This window comes from Triturus cristatus, chromosome 4_2 (assembly GCF_964204655.1).
Source record: "Triturus cristatus chromosome 4_2, aTriCri1.1, whole genome shotgun sequence".
Classification (NCBI taxonomy): Eukaryota; Metazoa; Chordata; class Amphibia; order Caudata; family Salamandridae; genus Triturus; species Triturus cristatus.
In genome coordinates, this window is record NC_140586.1 from 116487428 (window position 1) to 116513113 (window position 25686).

Below are 25686 nucleotides of genomic sequence, written 5' to 3' on the forward strand. Positions count from 1 at the left end.
CCCCCGGAGGCCAAATCCCGGGGGCATAATTTTTTAAAAAAGTGTGGGGGGTCCCAATCCCCCACACTGCCCCGGGGACTGCCACCCCCGGGGCTTTATTTCAATGTATGAGGGGGCCGCACGGCCCCCCCCCTGGAGCCATTGATGGCCCTGGGGACCGCCACCTCCAGGGCCGGCTCCTGCAGTGTCCCGGGGTGCCCACCCCCGGGACACTGCTATTTGCAATGGCAGGGCGGGAGCCTCGCGGCTCCCACCCTGCCATTGCAAACTGCTTTGCTTCATTGAAGCGAGAGCAGGGAAACCTTCTCTCGCTTCAATGAAGCAAAGCAGATTGCTTTTCCACATGGGGAGCAGCATATTAGCTGCTCCCCATGTGGAAAAGCAATGCCGGCTACCGCAGGAAGTGGGAGCCGGCTGGGACCGTGGGGGGATTGGGACCCCCCACGGTCCCAAACGAGGTGGCCAGGCCCCGGGGGATGGGGTCTCCGGGGCCAGTAGTGGCCCGGGAGGGGGGCTACGCGGCCCCCTCCTACAAATAGAAAAAAAAAAAAAAAAAACAGCCCCGGGGGATGTGGTCCCCGGGGCCAAAATGGGCCACAGGAGGGGGGCAAGGCAGCCCCCCTCCAAAAAACAAAAACAAAAAAGGGCCATGCCCCGGGGGGTGGGGTCCCCGGGGCAAATTATGGCCTCAGGAGCGGGGCCACATGGCCCCCTTCCCGATTTTAGTTTTTTTTTCATAAAAAAAAAATTGGGGGCAGGCCCTGGGGGATGGAGTCCCCAGGGCCAATAAATTAAAAAAAGAAGGGGGGCTACATAGCCCCCCTTCTAAAAAAAGAAGAAGAAAAAAAAAGAAGGGATTGGGCCGGAGGCCAAGCCCCCTCCTTGCACCACTCTGTAAACGCGCCCCCTGGCGCGTTTGCAGAGGGGGATCTAATTCCCCTTGAATACTGGGGGTCCCTGGGGGCCAACTAGCCCACCAGGAACCTCCAGTATGCACCAGGGGGCTGTGTTGCAGAGAGGTGTAATGAGGCCACGCCCCTTTTTACACCTCTCTGCAACGCAGCTCCGTGGCGCTTACTGGAGGTACCTGGTGGGCTAGTTGGCCGCCCGGGGACCTCAGGATTCAAGGGGACTTAATCTCCCAACTTAAAACGCGCCACGGGGCGTGTTTGCACAGTGGTGAAGGTAGGGGGCAGGGCCTGAGGTGATACTGTGCAAACACGCCCTGTGGCACGTTTTAAGTTGGGGAATTCATTCCTCTTCAATCCAGAGGTCCCCTAGGGGCCAACTAGCCCACCAGGTACCTCCACTAAGTGCCACGGAGCTGCGTTGCAGAGTGTTGTAAAAAGTGGCGTGGCCTCTGAACACCTCTCTGCAACGCTGCTCCCTGGCGCATACTGGAGGTACCTGGTGGGCTAGTTGGCCGCCAGGGGACCTCAGGATTCAAGGGGACTTAATCCCTCAACTTGAAACACCCTACGGGGCACATTTGCACAGTGGTGAAGGAAGGGGGCGGGGCCTGAGGTGATATGTGTGCAAACACGCCCTGTGGCGCGTTTTAGGTTGGGGAATTAATTCCTTTTCAATCCTGAGGGTCCCTGGGGACCAACTAGCCCACCAGGTACCTCCAGTAAGTGCCACGGAGCTGCGTTGCAGAGTGTTGGCCTCTGAACACCTCTCTGCAATGCAGCTTCCTGGCGCATACTGGAGGTACCTGGTGGGCTAGTTGACCCCCAGGGGACCTCGGGATTGAAAAGGAATTAATTCCCCAACTTAAAACGCGCCACAGGGCGTGTTTGCACACGTCACCTCAGGCCCCGCCCCGGCTGTGACCGTTGCAACCCCGTCAATCAGACCATGGCATCAAAGGGTTTGCACCTAGGCCTACTTAACTGCAGGTCGCTTGTGAAACACGCACAAGAAGTGAACCTCCTAATCACCAATAATGCCTTAGACATTCTGTTTTTAACAGAAACCTGGCTTACCTCCAGTAGCGGCCCAGACATTGTTCTAGCACTCCCCCCCGGGTACGTTATGTGCTCACAGAACAGACCAGAGGGTAGGGGAGGTGGACTCGCAATAATCCTCAAAGACACCTTCACCTGTAGAACATCTGATGGCAACATCAAGGGTTATGAAAGCTGCCACTACACCATCATAATCTCCCCTGTCACCTCGATATCAGGAACGCTGATATATCGTCCACCAGGCAATTTAGGAGACTTTCCGACCAAAATTATTGACCAGACCTCCACCAAATGCACGTCCACTACTAACTACCTATTATTAGGAGACCTGAATGTACATTTCCTGGACCCAGACGACAAACTGGCCAATGAACTACTCCAGGATCTCACCTCAATGGGCCTTGACCTCAAAAACCCACAGGCCACCCACGAAAAAGGGCAACTGCTTGACCCCATTCTTTCCAACATCCCCAACCTGAGGTCCCTTGACCATATCCCCCTTCCCTGGACGGACCACTTCTTGGTTCCCCTAGTATGGGACATTATCACTGTGCTCCCTCCACCCCCAAAAATCAGAACGTATTCCAGACGATGGCAGAAATTGGAACCAGACGTCTGGGCAGCCAAACTCCGAGAAAACGTTCCCCATCCCCCCAATAACACCTTAGTAGGGGACAAAAAATTCAGTACCTGGATTACCCAATCGCTTGACGCCATCCTGCCTAAAACCCACTCTTTCAGACACATCAAGAGAGTTAATCCTTCGCCCTGGTATACCCCGGAACTCAATCTGCTACGTAAGGCTTGCAAAAGAAATGAACGTTTCTGGAGGAAGGAAAAAACCGAGGAACGGAAAGAAGCATTCCGCACCGCGGTAAAATCCTACAAAAAAGAGCTCCGTAGCATCAAAACTAGTTTCTACGAGGACAGAATTAAAAACGCTGCCTGCTCGGCCCATGAAACCTACTCAGTTCTAAAAGAACTACTCCACGCCCCTGACCCCCCACTCAAACTCCTCGATCCCAAAGCAGCTGAAACTAAATGTAAAAAATTAGCCACCTTCTTCGACGAGAAGATTCAAAACATTCTTCTAACCATACCCCCTCCCGAACAGGACCCCATACAGCCGGATCCTACCAGCACCACCACCAATCCTCCTTTGCCGCCAGCCCCCCAACCCTCCCTGGACACTTTTGGTCCCGTAACAACGGAAGAAGTAGGAGCTACGCTGGCCGCAATCAAAAGTGGCTCCCCCCTTGACCCTGCCCCCCTCCGTTTCCTAAAAAAAGTGTCAAGTACCATCATTCCCCCCCTCACGGCCCTGATCAATTCCTCTCTCTCAGAGGGTATTGTCCCCCCCAGCTGGAAAGCGGCAGCAGTCAAAGGTCTACTGAAAAAACCCTCTTTAGACCCGCAGGATTTCGCCAACTACAGGCCCATATCCCTTCTCCCTGGAAACAGCAAGATCGCAGAGAAGCTGGTAAATAAGCAACTATCGCTTTACCTAGAAAGCAACAACCTCTTAGCGGCCTCCCAGACAGGATTTCGTCCAGGTCAGGGCACGGACATCGCCCTCCTGACAGCAGTGGAGAAGGCCAGAAGCATTCTGGACATGGGAGGATCAGTGGCAGTGATCCTCCTAGATCTCAGTGCGGCCTTCGATACTGTAGACCATGCCACCCTAATCCACCGACTGGGAGAGATCGGATTAAAGGGTATGGCCTTGAAATGGCTAGAATCCTTTTTGACTGGACGCTCCTTCCAGGTGCGGGAAAACGACAGCTGCTCATCCACCATCCCCCTCCGGTGTGGAGTGCCACAGGGCTCATCTCTGAGCCCTACACTTTTCAACGTGTACATGGCCCCACTGGAGAAGAGGGTCAGCTCGTACGGCGTGTCAGTTATCAACTACGCCGACGACACTCAGCTGGTTGTTACCCTTTCTCACCCTCACCACGCCCCATCCGACCTCCACAGCTGCCTTTCCGAAGTCCACCGATGGATGAATCTCTCCTCATTAAAATTGAACGGGTCCAAGACTGAGATTCTCCTGATGGGCCACAATGGGCCCTCTCTACCATCTCACCTTTGGCCTAAGTGCCTAGGGGACCCTCCCGCACCCAAGGAAGAGGTCAAGAGCCTTGGTGTGTGGATTGAGAAGGACATGAGTTTTAAAACCCAGGCAAAAAGAACCGCAGGGACATGCTTTGGGCTACTTAGAGCCTGCAGGAAGATCTTTCCCCTGCTCCCAGATACCGCAAGGAGGCTCCTCATTCAGGGTCTAATCCTGGCAAGATTAGACTACTGTAACGCTATATACTTGGGAGCCCCTGAAGCCACCCTGAACTCATTGCAAAAAGTCCAAAACGCCGCAGCCCGCCTACTTACGGGCACACCTGGAAGATCCTCCGCCAGGCCGGCCCTCAACTCTCTCCACTGGCTCCCAGTCAGAGAAAGGGTCGTTTTCAAAGCCCTCTGTCTGGCCCATAAAACCCTCAACAACAACGGTCCCCCACTTCTGAAAGAACTCCTAATCCCATACAAAGCAGAGAGAAATCTCCGGTCCAATACAGAAAACCTCATTGCAGTCCCTAGAGTGAGAAAAGCCAAGACCGGTGGCCGTCGCTTTTCGGTTCACACGGCCAAACGATGGAACCATTTACCCCGAAAACTCAGGACAGAGCCGAACTATCTCCAGTTCAGAAAAACCTTAAAGACCCTCCTTTTCCCGCAAATATAATTTTTACTAGTTGGCTAAAACCCCTGGAGAAGCAGATCAGCGCTGGGATGCTCTTCGGAGTTACTACGCGCTTTACAAAAACCATTAAATAAATAAATAAAATAAATAAATTGTGTGGTTATCAGTAGAAAAGTTTCTAAGTGTCCATTTTTGAAACATGCAAATATTCCTCTAAAATCAGCCGAACTACGAATTACGATTTACTCACCTGTTATCAGGAGAGAACCCAGGGCTGCATCTTTTAGACCAGCACTGACCATGAAAAGTAATTGTAAGCATACTTAACAGTAACTTGTATTTCCTTCCATAGGAATCCATTGCCTGCTTTTAAGTAGAAAAGTTTCTAAGTGTCTATTTTCCCAAACTAAAAATATTCCTAAAAAATCGTCTGTATGACTTAAACACATTCTTTCAACTGTTTACATGAGATTCACCTATGCTAGATCCAGGATCCACCACTAAGTAAGAAAAAGTAACGATAACACTACTTACCTGCTAAGTGAATTTTCTGCCATAGGATAACATTGGTGATTCTATGGGAAAAAGTTTCTAAGTGTCAACTTTTAAAATACAATAATAATCCTTAAAAATCACTACTGTAACCAAAACGCTTTTACTCAACTGTTTACAGGAGATGTCCAAGGACTGAATCTAGCATCCAGTCCTGTGGTTAGAAAAGTAATCCATAACGTAACTAATTGCATTTGACTAGAAATTTACAATGAGCTCAATGTTGCTTTGTGTTTGAAATTGTGTTGCCCATTGCAACAACTGTAACTACTGTACTTAAAAGTCTATTGCCTATTTGCAAAGTATTTAAACTAAAGTAATTCATTCTGAGAAAGTATATTTTGTATTGTAATGTATAATGTAATTAAAAAAATAAAATATCTAAAAATAAACAGTTTAAACAATGTAGTAAATCAGTATCAAAAAAATCAGTATAACAATTAATACATTAAAAATTGTCATTTACAAAACCTTTGAAATTCACTGAAAAAACCATAGGTGTCAGGCCTGATATAGTTAGGAATTAGCATTTAAAAAACCTTTGAAATTCACTGAAAAAACCATAGGTTTCAGGCCTGATATAGTTAGGAATTAGCATTTAAAAAACCTTAGAAATTCCCTGAAAAAACAATAGGTTTTAAGGGAGTTATAGCCAATCTAGTTTGGTGAAGGGTAAATCTATTGTAATACCAGAGGCAATACATGGATATCCCACTGGAAGCGACCTGCCCTGGTGATTTTGCAGCTGTATAAAGAAGACTGTACACAACAGAGGTGTTCAGTGCATGACTGTTGTAAAGTGCATTTGCACAGATGGATGTCTGATACCAAGTGCGGGCTCTTCTTATAAATGATGCATCCTTTGCAATGGCCCAGGGTTACATATTCATGTTTCAGCAGAAGACCCGGGGATTAGAAACAGCAATGTGCAAGATGGCAGGTTCCTCATTCTCTCCCCCTCGTCACCCCTCTCCATAAGTTCCCCAACCCCCCGAGAAATCAAGAGCGGGAGATTTCGCGCGGGGCAGGATATTCCTATGGGTGGAGTGGATGGGGCGTGAAGGGACTTTTGTCTGAATCTAAATGGCTTCATGTGTGCTCCAACCCTCACACCCCTGCCTCCCCCAGTCCTGTCTGGCATATACAGACAGTGGGCTTAAAATAGGGCAATAGTTGAGACAAAGGGGGCAAATATAGGGGGACCTGGTGATACCTCTAAAACTGCCCCCTCATGCATGAAGAAGGCCTGCTGTATGCTGGAAGAAGTTTATCTCACCAACCCAAGAAGAGGCAAGTAGGAATGCAAAAAATAAACATTGCAGAACCAGAAGTGCAGGTGGATAAATCTTACAGAAATCAGTGATCGATGTGCATTAAAAAAAGTATGGGAACTGTGATGCTGCATGCAATGGGGGAGTGGTTAGTGAGCGTGAGGGTGGGGTCAATGGTGTGACTAAAAAACTAAATATTCAGTACATTTTTTGGTCTTCGCCTGCAGGTAGCTCCATTCAAAATAACGTGCAGCTTAAATGAGAAATACATTTTACAAAGTTACATTAATTAATGGGAAATGCACTATATATAGTACATTATGAAACCTCTACTAGTTAATGCACTGCAGAGGTGTGTTTAACCAGAGAGCCACAGGATTAAATCTTGGTTGGTGCAGAGGAGAATAGAGACTTGTGTTTATTTAAAGGTACGTTGTCCCAGACTGACAGAAAGCACTGTCATTATTCTAAACTTACATTACACACAGTATAAGATAGACTGCTGTAAAATGCACAAAATGTTTCAAGATAAAATGGTGATTTCAAAATATATATTTGAGTAATACCCAGACTGTGGGTAATGCAATTTTTTTTATATAACTGGCCCTTAAAAGAACACACTTTACAGCTCAGCTGGTAACTCTCTTACACTACCATTCAAACGCAATAAATATTTATCATCACAAAGATTCAAGTGATTCCTTCTATTAAAGAAAGTACGGCTCCCAAGCATTTTTTACATTTGCAGATTAACCAGTTGCTCCCATTTGCATTTCTTTCAGGCAAGCAGGAACCCTGGCAAGAAGGCTTGTTTATTGTTTAGCTGTCTGCTTGCCTTCGGTTTCCCAGCACAGGAGACTCCCTGAATGACAATTCAGCGAAAGCATTTAAACTATGTAAATTAACCACCCCATGACGGTTGTCTTTTCACAAAAAGTCGGGAAATGGTTTCTCATAAATTAAAAAATTATGGGCACGTTGTGCCCCTCTGATCCCGCCCACCTTGGCCTCTTAAAAAAACGCATAAAAATCCAGAAAATACTCTAAAATGTAAAACAACGGTGGGCTGAATGTGGCAAAATGGGGCTGGTATTATACTCCGCTGGTTCTGGGATGCTGACGGCAGGGCCAGCTGGAGGGAAAAAGGGACAGTGTATAAAAACCGACTCAGCGCTTGCAGCCCAAACATGGCCAAGGGTCAGCGACAGAAAGGAACTGCCAGAGTTGAAGCCATAAAATCTGTGAGATTTCCTGAAAGAGATGAAGGGCATAGTCCAAGATTTTAACACAAGCATTGGCATAGCCAATAATTCTCGCTTTTGGGACCTTATAAGTGTTTAGCCATGCAACAGTTGCATAACTAAACACTTATAAGGTCCCAAAAGCGAGACCTATTGGCTATGCCAATGCTTGTTTTAACAGCTGCAATCTATTGAAGCCTCACGGAGAATATCAAAGCGGCCGTGGGGCCGCGAACGTGATCGCAATCAAACATCAAAGCGGCCGCGAAAGTGAAAGTAATCTCGGTAAATCGTGACTCGGGCGCCCGCGCACATGCACTGTAGGTCTAGGCTGGCCTGGTAGCACTTTTTGGAGCCCTCACAAACTGTCTCGCCAGATCAGCGCATGCGCTGGGTCAGGCGAGTCCTAAAAAAGCTGGCTATGTAAATACATGCTAAAATCGTTTGCATGTGACAATTTATTACATTGACAATGATTACACACCAGTGAGCAGAGGAAGAACTTAAATGTGTGTTTGATAAACTGAAGCCAGTTTACTGCACAAGCGAACGTTTGACTATGATATTGTGGAAATGTGGATTTTCCTGATCAGTTATGTCCCCTATCTTGGACCCCAACGGTTCTATATGCATGTTACAAGTACATGTATGTTCCCTCCAGTTCCAGTTTCTAAGACGCAAACATATGTGTGTCTACCGTCGACATGTTCTCTGTCAGATCCGCCATCACAGGGCTGGATATTCGATTCCTAAGTATGAAAGGCCACCGACTTTATATGGCTAAGTTACTTCATTTTTACAGTTCAGGCAAGTAGGCCCGATTCTGTCCTCAAGCCTTTCCCTGCTCTCTGTCTCTGACAGCTTCAGCTTGAGCTCGCATCTGTATCCATGAACTTTGTCCTACTCCCTGTGCAGCTAACGGTGCCTGCCTCGGCCAGTTTTCGCCTGTCTGCCAAGAAGTTGTATTTCACCTTCGAATTATCTATTTTGCTCTCCAGCCGATGCATTCCTGTCCAGTGATTTAGGTAAACATTTCCTTTAGCTCACAAGCAAAGGACTCAGCCTTTCCGTCCTCCTGCAAGTGATTCATAGCCCTGTTGCCATGGAAAGTTTTCTATCCCTCGCATCTCATATAGACACTTAGACGCTTGTACACGTACACAGTCAGTATAGAATAGATTCTGTCCGAGAGTCTCTTCCTTGTGGATAACATAGTTCTTTAAACATAGGATGTTAGATATGATTTGGGATTAGGTTGACTTGACCCCCAGACTTCTCGTCTCCACATGTAGGGCTAAATGTCAAGTCCCCTTCACCCCCTAGTTGCACGTCAATTACACGTCATGCTGCCGCGCGCGCATCTATGCCAAGTATTATCTTATAGATCCACCTATGTCTGATAATTCTAACCAATCATGTTTCTTTTATTCCTTATTACGCCTAGTTTCGATTATGTCACTGTTTTGTCACTTTTCTTATCAAATGTTACGCCTTCTACATTCGTTTCATTGTAATGTACTTATTATAAAAATACATGTCTGTTAATAAATTGTTGTACTTCACTTCCTGAACCCTCGTGGTGACGGAACCTGAAGGCCGCGACTCGAGTCGGCCATTTTGAATGGAATAAAGCCCATTAGAAAACCTCTTATACCACGGATTCTGCCTCTTGTTATTTTGAGCTATTTACTTTATTTTAAGATTCCGTATGAAATTCAGTCCGGTATTTTTATTTACCACATAATGGCGCCCGAACAGGGACACTTTCTCATCTCACGCGCCGGCGGTGCGTTGCAGGCCCGGTCTCCTGCCACAGCTGGACGGACCATAAACGCGTACCAGCAGGATTTCCTGTAAGCTCCCTCCGGTCAAGCGGGGGCGACTGAGGCTGCGATCAACCCAGACGAGGCGGTGAGAAGTGCGAAGTATCCCGACCAGAGCCTAGCTGAGAGAGCAAGATCCGAGGTATACAGAGGCCCACCAGGTTTTCCGAAATCCCGACGTCCAGAGGGTCCGATGTCCGCAGTTATCGAGTCCTGTCCATTCTCTGAGGCCTTCCGTTTCAAGGAGCTACTCGGTGAGTACCATCGCCGGGGAGGCGTGTTGACGCGCACATAGGTTGTGCCGGTCAAGACGGATTTGGGTACACAAATCCGGTCTGCACTGTTTAGCAGTGTATATGTACTGTTTAGCAGTATATCAAGTATTCCGAAGTATTCAGTTATTGTCAAGAATTCAGCGTGGTGATTAGTTAGGCAGACTGTCATCATTGTCGATCATTGTTATAATGTTTAATGTTTAATGTTTAAAGTATTCAGAAATGTCTTGCATATTGTGGTATGAATGACTGTTCATTGTTCACTGTTCATTTATGGTGTTTTTTGTATTAAGAAAATTCAAGAGTAAGTATCAGATCAGTTGTCAATATGCCGCTCTTCTCGAAGTTAAGACAGATTACTACCAGAAAAGGGGTGCTTGAAGAAGCAGTTCCTATTCCTCCTAGGGACACCCCAGGGCATTTTATGTACCATAAACATGGCTTAGATGCCATATTGTTTCTTGATCTATGGGTAGATTATACCAAAGGATTACCGGAAAGTCAAAGGTGGCCCATAGCGGGAACCTGGGATGCAGAGTGCATCATGAAAGTGGAGGAAGAGTTATGGAAAAGAAAGGTCAGACAGTCACAGAAAGACGCTGTTGAGTTATGGCGTAAAGAATCTCATAGACGAACAGAAAAAGCACGTAGACAAGAAGAGAGGAGTAAAGAAAGTTCAAATAAAGTTCAAGAAAATGTATTAATTGAGGAAGGTATCCGAGTGAAATCAGAACAAGTGAATAGACAAAGAAATGCTCTTATGAATGGTATGTATCCCCTTCTAGCCGAAGGACTACCTAAGGCTGTTACAGAGATGCCAAAAGACTTGCCACCCCCATTATTTCCAATTAAGGTACATCCAAAGGGGCATCCCAGAACCGCAGAAGATGTTTTTCTTTCCTCATATCTAGACGATGCAGCTCCCGAGTATGCTAACGCCACACCACATAGACCGTCTGGCGGAGGGGTTCAACGTCAGGATCAGGTATCTGTCCCCGTGCAACAGCAAGTCCCGATACAAGCTTCGGCAAGCACATCTGTTTCCGCATCTGTCTCCGCAGTCGATCCTATAGGGGTATCGACACCCATAGTTGCTGTGTCACGTTCAACGAATCCATTCACACCCGACGCCCCAGATGGGGCCACGGGAGGTGCTAGCAGTACCTTTACACCACCCAGAATAAATAAACTTGTTTTTCAAGAGTCAGCGCATTCACGTACACCTAAATTCGTAAGTGAACGTACGCTTAAGGAACTCCTTGTAAATTGTAGATATGACCCAGTGGTTGGTAAAGCGGACGAAATGGTCCTGGCATCATTACGTATCAGGCGAGCCGCAGAGTATTTAGCAAGGTTACCAGGGATGACTACGCATCTAGATAACATATATCATTTTGTTCAAACAGGACGAGATCCAGGATGTATTAACAGAGCTATGGAATTCCAGAAAGTAGAGATACAGGGGGAACTGTTACGTTTCCTCATAAACTGTGTAATCAGAAATCAAGATCGTCCGGGGGTAGACCCGAATGCAATGCTTATTCTTACAAGATGGAGTCAGAATATATCAGAAGGGAGACACGATAAGCAAAATTGTATAATAGCCATGTGCCGAAAAATACGTAAAGAAATAGAGCGTATTCATGAAGAGAGATTGGGAACAGACGAGTTTGAGCAAGATGAAGTGTCCGAATCAGGGAATTCCGCAAGACAGTCAGAGACCATAGCCTATGTAGGCAAAGGAAGATACTGTGAAAATACTAGATGTTTTTCTGATCCCATACACTCTGTATGTCCAAATAATAGCAGAACGTATCCGACGCCTGTAATAAATCTGAAATCTCCTGAACATTCGTTTCAAGCCGCAGATAAAATACTACGAGAACGAAGAGGTTACCACCTCCTCGATTCCATGGATGAGCAAGAATTAGCCAGATCAGCCGTTCACTGGATTGACAGTCCTGAAAAATACGGTGATGAGACCGTAGCACACACGTTTTTTAACCTCAGTACAGATGAACAACGTTTAGCTGGAATATATATGATTCAGCAACTCCTCATATTATATAAGAGCCAACATGCTGACCCTGGTCCTTTACCTGATATATTAACGGAACTACTCACGAACAGATGGAGAGGTTCTAGTAACAAGCTAATTAAAGAGATATTAGTGTCACGTAAGCAGTATGTCCTTTTTGTAAGTCCGGATTCTCTCTCGCTGCCCCACAGAGAAAGAGCGCCGTACTATATGGATAGACAAAATCCCCTACGAGAAGTGCACCCAATAAAAGGCGAAGACAATGAGTTTCACCGTGTATTTGTTTACACACCCATATCAAAAATGGAATTATTAGAAATGAAAAAAGTAGTACCTAGTCATGACAAAGACCCAGCGGGTTTCCACCGAGAAATTAAAGACATGTTACTGATGGGAGAGTACACCTTTCCTGATATTATGACGATATTAAAGGTGCTTTTGCCTGCTGGCATATATGAAAAACTGAAAGAAAAAGAGTGGGAAGTGGGAGACCAAAAGATAGACTGGACAGCATTAGCAGAGGAAGAAAGGGGCCGAGCTGCAGGTTCAGGGCTCGGGGATAAAGTTAAACTATTACCAGGTTTACTAGTACAGGTACTGCCACGTTTATTAACTACAAAAAAGGAAGATTGGGGTGCAATCACAGCCTGTAAACAAAAGCAAGATGAAGACACAAGCGATTATTATGCTCGATTTGAAAAATGTTTTGGTATAAATAGTGGTATAAAAGCAAGTAGTGACTCATATCCGCATTTATTTGTGACAAAATTAGTGGAAAATGCATTGCCTCCAGTGAAGAATAGAATATTGAAATTCGAGAGTACCTGGCAAAGTAACACTCCGTCGCAAATGCTACAAATGTTACAGTATCATCACAATAGAATTAGGGATGAACAAGAACACGAGCATAAACGCATGAAGGATACAAAAATGAAAATGCTAGTTTCTCAGACAGTACCAGCAGATGGTCACAAAAAGGGTGTGACACATTCTGGTGATTCTGCAGTTCCTGTAAAAGGAACCTGCAATTACTGTAAACAACTAGGCCATTATGTACATGATTGTCAAGTCCTGAAACGTAATATAGCTACAGGTATTGCAAAAGAGAGACCACGATTAGTTAGACAAGATCAGAATGAACAAGGAGCTATGCAGCATGGACAGTCCATGCCAGTTCAGCAACAGTCCATGCCAGCCTCACAGCAACCCATACAGTTTGTGCCAGCTGCACCACCGTTGCCTGCTACTGCCACACAAACCACAACACGACAAATGTATCAGACTGCACAGTATGAATACCCTGAGTATCAGCGTTACGCATGAACCAGCCTAGAGAGGGAAGTTGACTTACCGCTTATCGAGATTCCTGTAGATCAAGAAGGACCTTATGTACATAGTGAATTATTAGGTCAAGATAGAAAATTCTTACTCGATACAGGGGCAAGTCGAACAACCATAAAACGTAGTGAAGTTCCAGGGGCACCCCTCTCAGGCTCTCAAAATGTTTCCCTTGGTTTTTCGGGAAAACCTATTGTTAATGAAGTATCACAGCCTCTACCACTTACGATAGGACCTTTGACACAAACTACAGATTTATTGCTTACTAAATCATGCCCAGAAAATCTGTTAGGAATTAAGACTCTGAAAGCACTAGGAGCCATAATATGTTGTTCTCCGGAAGGAGTAAGGTTGTTTTTACGTGATTTTAAAGGTCACTATGTGTCCAGAGACATGGATCCCCGACTACAGACTTTACCAGTACATCTATGGGCACAAGGCCCTACGGATGTTGGCTGCATGAACATTACACCCTATCGAGTTACATTGAAAGCAGGAGTGGTACTACCACGAATGCGACAATACAAGTTACCGCATGATGCTGTAGTGGCTTTGCTGAAAATCATTGATGAGCTAATTGCCCAGGGAGTAGTTGTAGAAACAGACTCCAATGTATGTAATTCACCGATAATTCCGATTCTTAAACGAACTGATCCTACTGCTCCGCCAGTATACCGATTGGTTATTGATTTGCGTGAACTAAACAAGTGTATTGTACCACAATTCCCTGTGGTCCCTGATATATCATCATTGTTGACAGCAATTGATTCCGAAGCAACATTCTTTACTGTAATTGATCTCAAGAATGCCTTTTTCAGCGTCCCAATAGATCCGGAAAGCCAATACTTGTTCGGATTCAGTTTAAATGGGCGCAGCTTTAAATTCTCACGCGCTCCTCAAGGATTTACAGAAAGCCCCAGCATCTACAGCCAAGCACTGAAACGAGAACTTGACAGTATCCACATGCCAGTCAATACTGCACTGCTTCAATATGTCGATGATCTGCTGATCACCGCGAGAAGCGAGTCAGAATGTGAAAAAGCTTCTCTGACAGTTTTACATTTCCTAGCCGACAAGGGGCACAAGGTGTCCCCTTCTAAGCTGCAATTCTGTGTTCAGCGAGTTATTTATCTTGGTCACTCGCTGTCCAAGGAGGGAAGGCAGCTTACACCAGATCGCATCCAGTTAATTGCTAACATGTCAATACCCCAGACACAAAAGGAGGTGCGGGCTTTCATAGGCCTCACTTCATATTGTAGGCAGTGGATCCCTCAGTACGCATTTCTAGCAAAACCACTCATTCAGTTAACCACACAGGAGGCAGCCACATCGACTGTTCTCCCTTGGACTCAGGAACATACACAAGCTTTTGAAAGCCTAAAGGAAGCTTTATGTCAAGCACCTGTTTTAGCAACACCATGTTATAGCAAACCTTTTACACTCTTTGTTACAGAACGCGAAGGTACTGCCTTGTCAGTACTCACTCAGGATCAAGCAGGATCATGCAAGCCATGTGCTTATTTTTCCAGTACATTAGATCCCGTAGCTCAGGCTTTGCCTGCATGCCTGAAATCAGTGGCAGCGACAGCTTTAGCAATCAGACAAAGCGATGCCATAGTATTAGGACACCCATTGACAGTTCAAGTACCACATGCAGTAGAGGTTCTTGTGAACCGAACACAAACACAACACTTGACCATAGCAAGACTTACCGGTTATGAACTGACATTGTTTCAACCACACATAGAGATCCGACGGTGTAATACATTGAATCCTGCTACGCTATTACCTGTAATTGGAACAGACCCACTAGCTCATGATTGTGTTGAAATCATTGAAATAAAGACGAAACCTAGACAAGACTTGACAGACGTTCCATTGTTAGATCCAGACCTGACGTTGTATGTAGACGGATCATGCATGAGAGCAAGTACAGGAGATTTAGTGGCCGCGTATGCAGTCACAACAGACACTGAAGTTATTGAGACACATTGTATAGATACTCTGTCAGCCCAAGCAGCAGAACTTATTGCTCTAACGCAAGCCTGTATTCAAGCCACAAATAAGAAAGTTAATGTATACACTGACTCACGTTATGCATTCGGAGTTGTACACGACTTCGGCGTGCTGTGGCGAGAGAGAGGTTATCTAACGTCCCATGGTGCCCACATTCAGCACGGGCCCCTCATTCATGCTTTGTTAGACGCAATACATCTACCCACTGCTATATCGATTATGAAATGTAAAGCACACACGAAGGTTACTGATACCATTTCTCAAGGCAATGATTTAGCTGACAGAACAGCTAAACAGACTGCTCAGAATCGCACATTAGACATGACAAAGCCAATAGTTCAGACACCAACACAGTGTATGACAATTAAGGATCCCACACTTGACGTAATTGACATACAGACACATGCCACAGCAGAAGAAATAAAGAAGTGGACGGAACTAGGAGGGATCCAGACAGATCAAGGATGGATGACGAAGGAGAAATCTGTATGGTTTCTCCCTGATTCCATGGTTCAAGCCATTATAGCTACAGTTCACAGTCCAGCACATTTAGGAGAGAAGGCTATGCTAGACAGCATTCAGCACATTTGGTTCAACAAACATTTACGAGCAGCAGCTAAACAAAAAGTTCGTACCTGTATGATATGTTGTCAGTTTAATCCAGGAAAGAGTGTTCCCGTAGAGCAGGGTGGATTTCAGCCTCCTGACCATCCTTTTGAAATCCTCCAGATGGATTATATTCAGATGGAACGTTGTCGAGGATTCAAATATGTCCTCGTAGTTGTCTGCGCTCTCTCCCGTTGGACAGAGGCGTATCCCGTATCAGATTACACTGCCCCGACTACTGCCAAACAGCTAGTTCGAGAATTCTTCCCACGGTACGGTTTACCACGTGTTGTATATTCAGATAACGGTCAGCCTTTCTCATCCGAATTAATGAAACATGTCTCACTCTTGTTGGGATATCAGTGGAAATTCCACTGTGTCCGACATCCCGAAGCAGCAGGTCTCGTAGAAAGACATAACCAGACACTGAAAATCAGACTGTCCAAAATATGTAGAGAGAAAGGTGTCGACTGGATAGTAGCATTACCAGTTGCACTCTTTTACATGAGAATGGTAGCACACTCTAGAACAGGGCTATCCCCGTATGAGGTGATCTTTGGTAGACCACCGAATATGTGGGGGACGCCTATACCACGCAAAATAACTGACATTGACTGTAACATGCTGACAGATTACTTGGCTTCCTTGATGTCTGCACTACAATCTTCTCGTTCACAGGTAGCTGCAGCCTTTCCCGACAACACTGAGGCGAAACCCCATGACGTTGTTCCGGGTAATCTTGTCTTTGTGAGAAATTTCGACAGGAAAAGTCAACTGGAGCCCAGGTGGAAAGCACCCAAGTTGGTCCTGTTGACCACAAGAACAGCCGTGAAGATCGAGGGACGCAAAGGGTGGATTCATTCAAGTCACGTCAAAAAATTTCATGGACTACCTTCAGATATAGACACTGTGCCCTGCACTCCCTCACAGACTGATTCAAAACTTCCTTTTGTTGAACAGAATGACTCTCAGTGCTATAAATTAAAGCTTAGGCCCAAACAGTCGAGCAATTTGATTGTTTAAGTCCTCTCCAAGGTGAAGCGGTTGAATTGTCTCCGACATGTATCCCTTGGACCTGAGTAGAGAAAATACCCGAGAAATGTTGAAACGACAGGCGTATTGTAAATCACTGCGTAGCTACTGTATGAGGACATTATTAATTTTGTTTTTATTGAGTATTTTAGTAATTATTACGAGTGTGATTTTGCACATATATCATCCTATCTCTAGACATGTTTATAATGTTGCTGCAGAACATTCTTTTAGTGACCTACCGCCACATGAATTATCTTATAGACTTGCGCTGCGCAATAACACCTTCATTAGTATGTTACATCATTCCCATCAGACTAGTAATGCGACCAATTGTTGGGTGTGTGGCCGACTTCCTCCCTATCAGAATAACAAAGGAGTTCTGCCTTTCTTTCCACATCCATTCACACACAATGGCTCCTGTGGAGCATGGTTTAGTTTATTAAATTCCATAGACCCAGACACAGCAGTTTATCAACAACATTGGATATGGGGAAATCTGAATTTAGTTTTATTCAAAGTCTGTCACCCTAATAAGGAGGGTCACCCCAGTAGAACAGGAACTGATTTAGAAAATGAAGTGTATAAATTAGGTAATTTTACGCCTAATCTTATGATTCTGAATGTCAAATCCGAAGTTGAACTAATTCTGCCCACTATGTCAGTATTTCCAGTTAAGGGTGAATTATGTGTAAGAAAAGTTGGTTCCATACATATGGGCCATAGCCAATGCGTTACTACAGTAGAATATAGTGATCAAGGTAAATCTTCATTTAGAGCTTCTCGCCATTCTTACTTCATATGTGGTCAGACGGCATATATGCGTCTGCCTCTAGATTGGGATGGTACCTGTTACATAGCATTCCTTTTGCCACCTGTTTTCCTAGCTCCCCCTGATTATTATCGAAATGTTCATTTAGTACACAATAGAGAGCAAAGAGATCTCCCAGTTGTCGATTATACTGAGACAGCATGGGACAAGTATGTAGATTTCAATAAAGGTATCTTTCCCTATATAGGTACAATATCAAATAGTAAGCTGATACGCAGACTCACCAAGACTCTTGAAGCTGTAGTAAACGAGACTATAGCCGCCCTAGGCAATCTGACAGAGGAACAATCAGTGATGAGAATTGTTGTTCTCCAGAATCGTCTTGTCCTTGACGTCATCCTGGCCGATAGGGGCGGAGCTTGCAGGGTCATCGGATCCAGCTGCTGCATATTCATACCAGAAAATTCGCCATCTGTATATAAAGCTATAACACACCTTCATAAGATTGTAAGCCAGATACACGAAAATCCAGGCACTTGGACGTGGTCCGGGTGGTTTTGGAGTGTGATATCAGCCTGGGGATGGAGAGTTTTATCCTTCCTAGGTATTGGCCTTCTTATGCTCTTCAGTTGTTGTTTATGCCTGCAAGGTGGACCAGCGATTTGTGGTCTGTGTGCCACATCATGCATTCCACATCACAGGTCCCGTTCAGAATGCCGGAAGGAAGAAGAAATGATGCTCCATGAGCAAATCAATGGAATGATGAAGATTGATGGCTCGTGAAGGGCAAGAAGGGGACAAGGAGGGAATGTGGAAATGTGGATTTTCCTGATCAGTTATGTCCCCTATCTTGGACCCCAACGGTTCTATATGCATGTTACAAGTACATGTATGTTCCCTCCAGTTCCAGTTTCTAAGACGCAAACATATGTGTGTCTACCGTCGACATGTTCTCTGTCAGATCCGCCATCACAGGGCTGGATATTCGATTCCTAAGTATGAAAGGCCACCGACTTTATATGGCTAAGTTACTTCATTTTTACAGTTCAGGCAAGTAGGCCCGATTCTGTCCTCAAGCCTTTCCCTGCTCTCTGTCTCTGACAGCTTCAGCTTGAGCTCGCATCTGTATCCATGAACTTTGTCCTACTCCCTGTGCAGCTAACGGTGCCTGCCTCGGCCAGTTTTCGCCTGTCTGCCAAGAAGTTGTATTTCACCTTCGAATTATCTATTTTGCTCTCCAGCCGATGCATTCCTGTCCAGTGATTTAGGTAAACATTTCCTTTAGCTCACAAGCAAAGGACTCAGCCTTTCCGTCCTCCTGCAAGTGATTCATAGCCCTGTTGCCATGGAAAGTTTTCTATCCCTCGCATCTCATATAGACACTTAGACGCTTGTACACGTACACAGTCAGTATAGAATAGATTCTGTCCGAGAGTCTCTTCCTTGTGGATAACATAGTTCTTTAAACATAGGATGTTAGATATGATTTGGGATTAGGTTGACTTGACCCCCAGACTTCTCGTCTCCACATGTAGGGCTAAATGTCAAGTCCCCTTCACCCCCTAGTTGCACGTCAATTACACGTCATGCTGCCGCGCGCGCATCTATGCCAAGTATTATCTTATAGATCCACCTATGTCTGATAATTCTAACCAATCATGTTTCTTTTATTCCTTATTACGCCTAGTTTCGATTATGTCACTGTTTTGTCACTTTTCTTATCAAATGTTACGCCTTCTACATTCGTTTCATTGTAATGTACTTATTATAAAAATACATGTCTGTTAATAAATTGTTGTACTTCACTTCCTGAACCCTCGTGGTGACGGAACCTGAAGGCCGCGACTCGAGTCGGCCATTTTGAATGGAATAAAGCCCATTAGAAAACCTCTTATACCACGGATTCTGCCTCTTGTTATTTTGAGCTATTTACTTTATTTTAAGATTCCGTATGAAATTCAGTCCGGTATTTTTATTTACCACAATATGTTGGGTACTGTGGTATAACCAATCGGCTTGACTGCACAGGTTAAGAGTCTGGCCTCTTACCGGAAAGGGTTCTTGGGAGGTGAGAAAGGTACCTTGTCCCTGTTTGCTTTGCACTGTGGGAGTTCCTACCTACATGGAGACAGGGGCGGCTCCTCTGCTATGGTGCAGGAGCGTCACCCCACTGGTTTTGAGCAGTGAAGCAAAGGAAATATAAAATGATAATGACTTTTAGTTATGTTTCTTTTGCGGGCGGGTGGGAGTGCCCTGCTCTCAGGGCAGGGGAGGTGAGGCTTGCCCACTCCTAAGTGCACAATTGCCCACTCCTAAGTGCACAATGACTGTTTGGTCGGCCTTCTCGGCCGCCAAAACCAGTCATGCGCACTTTCCCAGCACTCCACGCAGGCTGTATTACAGCCTGCATGGAGAACAAGCCCAGGTCTCCATTCCCAGTTTGAGCGTTGAACCAGGATGCTTAAAACCAATCACAACGCTGCATTGCAGGGTTTTGATTGGCCAGGAGCGCCTGGGTGCTTACCAATCGTTGTGATTGGTCAGGGGAGGCTTTGCTGTGCTTCCTGTGCCTCAGTCTGACGAGGAGAGCAGGAGCAGAGAGCAGGAGCAGAGACGCAGGACCGGTGCAGCAAAGTAAGTGTTGCTTTTATTTTTTTACCGTTCCCCCCATGTGCCCGCCCAGCCACCCGCGAATAATGCCGGCTGCCACTGCATAGAGAGCGCAGCCCTTAAAAATAGAAACAGTGGGGCTACCTAGGCCAGCTGGTTAGCAGACTGCCATCACCACAATAGAAGCTCTGTTATTTCTTAGCTGTGATGAGGCCTGTCCTTGTGGACCCACACTGAGTAATAAGTGTTGACACTAACATTCTTGAGCTGAGGTCCCATCATGGTCATGTAGCATCAGTGCTTAATTTGTAAAATAAAATAAGTGCCGGGGCTCTCATCAGGAGGCCACTACAGCTTCCACCGTACAGTGCCCCTACCAGGTGCCAATGACAGTACAAACACAGCTACTACTTATCACACTCTTACAAGTGATAAAGCATGCTATTCCCGGTCTCCTAAGCTAGAAGAATAGCTTAGGAGGTAGGTATCAGTCATTGTAAATATAAATTCAACTAATAAACAGAGGTTGTTGTGCTCATACCTAAATTAGCCAGACAGCACCATAATGTGGTCGACTGTCATAATCTGGCAGTTTGGCAGTTAGGTGCTGGTGCCGAGCACCAGAAGCCACTGGCTCTAATTAAGCACTGAGCCTTATACTCCGCAGGATAACTCTGTGGCCGGAGTCCTTCTGAGGTTCAAAAATCCCTTTCTCACTGTCCCGGCCAAAGCTAGCATATTCTGCTATCTGACTGACTACTTATCAACAAGAGTATCATTTTCAATATCCTTTGGTTCACCTACCATGCTATTAACAATCCTGGTTGCCTCTGTAAAGTACACTCTGTACCCTGCTCCGCTATTGCTTCACTTGGTATCGAGATTGAACCTCATGGTGCCGCGTATCATTCGGCCCAGACAAGGCACGCACTCCTTTTCTTATTTGGCAGCTAAGCAACGGAATATGCTTCTGCTCTTCCTTTTCTCTCACAATTTTTGTAAACAGTAAAAGATGTGACTATTCCAGCAGAACTAACTCTTCTGCTCAGGCTGTCTGTCTTTAGCTCCAGGAAGCCTTTCAGCTATAAGTATTGCTCTATAGGACTATTCATCATCATCATCATCATCCTCATCATCATCCTCATCATCATCCTCTTCATCCTCATCATCATCATCATCATCCTCATCCTCATCCTCATCCTCATCATCATCCTCATCATCATGTGCCAGGCTGAGAGAAAAGAGTGAGGAGCTTCAGCTTCAGGGGAGCTCTTCACTGCTGCTTATCCAGCCCTTCTGCCAGGGCACCCTCTGGGGAGTGGAGTTGGGGCTCCCAGAGTCCGGAGTGTAAATCCGCCGCTACAGATCAGGCGGTGGACCATTGTAAAGTCTAGTTATTTTGATAAGGGGATGCTGTGGTCAAGCATGGCTGAAATTCGCCCTAATGCAAGGAATGAAAGTGGTCCTGTGAGCCCATTTCTGGGCACTAAAGTACTCCTGTATGTCAGAGGTGCAGGCTCCCCTCACCCTTGGGCCCTGGTGCCACTGCATCTTCTGCACTGCTGAGAAGCACGCTGTGTCTAGTTGTGTAGTTTTAATATTGCAGGAGACTTCTGTAAATGTCTGTAACATGCGTAAAGTATTTATGCGGTGCCAGGTCTGCAGTGGTGTGATGAGTGCCTGCTTTCTGAGTTGCTGTCCCATGCGTGGCAGAGGTGTAGGTGAAGAGGCACTCACGAACCCCTCGCGGGCCTGCATTTGACTCCTAGTTACAGCTCACACTTGTTTCTTTCTTTCCATGGGTCTGTTCACCTATTCTTTCTTTCTATGCTTGGCCTTTCTTTTCTTCCATTCTTAGCTACCTCTCTCCATCTAGGATGATCTTTCCTTTCACCATCCTCACTTCTGACCCTCCCTTCGTGACTCTTAATCCCCATATCTCAGTATCGCATCCTTCTTTTCCTCTCACTCTCTCTCCCTTCCTTTCCTTTTCTCTCACTATTCATCCCTCAGTGCCCACCATCTCCCTCTTTCTTCTCTTTCTCTCTACAAGTTACCATGTTTCACTATCTTTTTTCCCCTGAATCCTTGTGTCTTCTTTTCTTCCTTCTTTCTCTAGCTCCTCCTCTATCGTAATGCCATGGGCAAATACTGATAGTGCCGCTCCCTCTGAGAGGTGGACTTGCGTGAGGAAGGTGAAGCAGGACACCATGTTGGTTCTAAGAATAACAAGAAGGCAGAAAGTGAACATAGTGTCTGGTTCGAGACAAATCAGTGCAATGCCACTGGAAAGATGCAAGGGGAAAGCTGGAGACCACTTTGGTCCATGAGTAGAGAATCTCAATCAGTGTCGCCTTGAGCCCCCTGATAGTGATGTGCTCTGTATCAAAGGCCACACTGACCGCCTGCGGTTTGATCTTAGGCACAACAAATGATGTAACTTCTTGTGATGTCATTGTCAGGTTAAAGGTCATTTAATGTTATCATTATGCTAATTGGCATGTTTGAAACCTGAGAAATCCTACCCTTTTTTGGTCATAGAATGTTGACAAATATGTTAGGCACTTCAGTTACTCTCAAGCAAGCAACACTCAATAGTGTCATAGTTATGGAAAATATACCAGTGAGTTCAGTTCCGATGGAAAGCTTGATCCTTTTAAAACAACCTACCCATGGGATTTGAATTTGGTTGCATTAGCTGTCACCTGTGCTCATTGTGAGCCGGTGACAATCATTTTTGGGACTGGCACTTATTTTTCTACATCAGACATTTACCAAGAGCAAAATGGAATGATGGAGGAAGAGAAAGAAGGAAAAAACATGATCACAAAGGCAGAAAGCAGGAACGTGCAAGAGTGAGATAAAGTGGAAGGGAGTGTTTGGCAGTGGATTAAAGCGGCATCAGGGACTCAAGATTACGTAACCTTGGTATTCGGCACGCCGACATATAATAGTACTGGCACAGGCTTCTTTTTGAAATGTAACATTGACTGTAACCATAGAATCATTAGTGATTTGCAAGTTTCATGCGTATGTCTGTTTTTTTAGACTGCCTTTCATGTGGTAGATCCCTTTCTGTAGTTGCAATGAAGCAAAATGTGATGGAAAGGAATGCGATCAGATCAATAGAGTGATTGATATGGATCTGCTCAGGCATTTCCACTCATCTTACTGTCTCACCCTGCAATACAGACAACATGCAGTTACCTGGAGCAGAGCTGCATTATTCTTCAGCCTCTAAGATGCTGTCAATATATAACTGAAGGAGTGTGCCATTGAAAATCCATTTATGATGTGCAAACGAAATTTTGTAAGACCACAACTTACATTCAACGGTCACCGTCACATTCTTCACATCAATGCCATGCTTGTTGCGGGCGTGACACTGGTAAGTTCCAAAATGGTGTCTTGTGACGCGTCTCCAATTTGTGAATGTCTCAGTTCCTCCTGCACGGATGCACTCAATGAAGGGAACGGGAATTCCACTGGCTTGACAGGCGAGCGTGGTCTCGGTCCCTTCCACCCATGTAACAGAGCTTGGACAGAGGGTGTCACTAAATTCAGGCTTGTCTAGAAAGCATAAGGAAAAAACACTAATATTTCTCATAGCTTGTTCATATGATTCAATCAACGGCTCATTCCTACATATACTGCAGCCTGCAAATTACGGCAAAGTAGGTCCTCTATAGTAATACCTGATTTCTAGCTTTACAATCCCTTGTACCCCCACAGCTTTACTGAGAACCTCAGACAGTATTCCAGAATACAATAATCTGTGTGACAGCCCTTCTGGGGCCGTATTACATAAAGTGCCCCGGGGGCACAACGGGCATTCACACCAGCATTGCGCGCCCCCAGGGCACCTTGGTATTACAGAAGGGGCCATAGATGCTTGTGCAGCCCCTTCTGTAATACCGATAGCTGTGGCACACATAAACCGCCAGTACTATCTGCAGGGGGCATTCCCTCATTTGCCTTGGGGCGTACCCCATGCAAATGAGGGAATCCATTTGCCTCTGCACCGGCGCAGTATTACAGACGCGGGCGTAGAGGCAAAAAAAGCCTCAGGAGGCACACTGAGAGTGCAACATCTAAAAGGTAGCGCAGTGTCAGTGCGCCCCCTGATGGCAGCCTTCTGGAGGGGGTAACAGGGGTCTCATGGGCCCCCCAGACATCCCCTTGCAGGCAGGTGCAGTCACTGACTGCACCCGCTTGCAAGGGGATCTCTAATCGCCCTTTAAAAGTGCAGACAGGTTGCCGACTGCACTGTGAAAACATGGAGCGGCTGTAAAGCAGCTGCTACGCTTTCTCACAGTAATGCGCTGCCCAGGAGGCAGCGCGAGTTCCCGGCTGCCTTAGGAGCAGTGCATTCATGATAATAGGCACATTTTCACTAATTGTGCCTGGCGCACCTTTTTTAAGGTGCGCCTGGCACAAACAATGAAAATTCACATTTACCATAGTATGGCCCTTAGTCCTCATAAACAAACCATTTCCCACATGGCTACAACTGTGTTCGCTTCCTGTCTTGGCCATAAGTGTTCTAGATCAGTCAGGTAGGTCTTCTTTGGCAAGGCATGATCACACAAAGTCTGAGTCACAAAGTTATTTTATGCATCAAAGTTCAACTGAGTTGTGTAAAACTACCACTGGTAAGTGCAAAGGGCAGATCCTAATTCGAAAAAACTGGGCCTCTGGACATTAGAACCAGCAGATGGAACTTACAGCAGGGGAAAACCTGCAGGTATAAACTATACAGTCTTAGTATAGACTTAAAATAAACTGTACCCCAAACGGGCATAAATAATGTAGACAATGGGAATTAACCCAATAAGACACCCTGTGTGAGGGTAACAGTGTACGACTGGTAGGTGAAGATGGGACTAAAACCCATAACCTACCCCCAACATAAGGAGGAAAGATAATGTAAATGGAACTGACACTCATGTCCTACCCCTGGCATGAGGGCATAAGCTAATGTGAATGGTACTGGACCCAATAAGACACACTCTGTGTGAGGGTAACAGTATACGAGAAGATGGGACTAAAACCCATGACCTACCCTTGACAAGAGGGTGGTGACCTAATGTAAATGGGACTGAAACCCATGACCTACCCTTTGAAAAGAGGAAGGTAAGAAACTGATAATGGGACTGAAAACCCATAACCTACCCCCAAACATAGGGGAGGGAAGCTAACTTGAATGGTAATAAAATCCATAGAGAGATACCCTGAGAGAAAGGTAGACAGATGTGAACCCGTGATGGTGGGAGAAACATCCATAAAGAGAAATGTACGGTAAGGAAGAGGGGCTAGCACCCATTCCCATCCCTAACGTAAGGGAGCGTAGAATGTAATCAACACTTGGCATATCAGGATGTAACGCATCATCACACCAACATTCCATACAGCACATTCACACTGGCTGAGCAGGAGATGAAAATGGC

At 45.6% G+C, this 25686-nt stretch overlaps 1 protein-coding gene across 2 annotated transcripts in view; it reads right to left on the reverse strand.

Moving 5' to 3' along the window:
• The window catches only part of LOC146833120 (intercellular adhesion molecule 5-like), a 222156-nt gene that overhangs the window by 62314 nt on the left and 134156 nt on the right, over positions 1 to 25686 (reverse strand). For both annotated transcript variants that reach the window (XM_085600743.1, XM_085600744.1), the window contains one exon: positions 23567 to 23809. In XM_085600743.1, coding sequence (XP_085456869.1) covers positions 23567 to 23809 — 243 coding nt within the window. The remainder of the gene's footprint in view (positions 1 to 23566; positions 23810 to 25686) is intronic.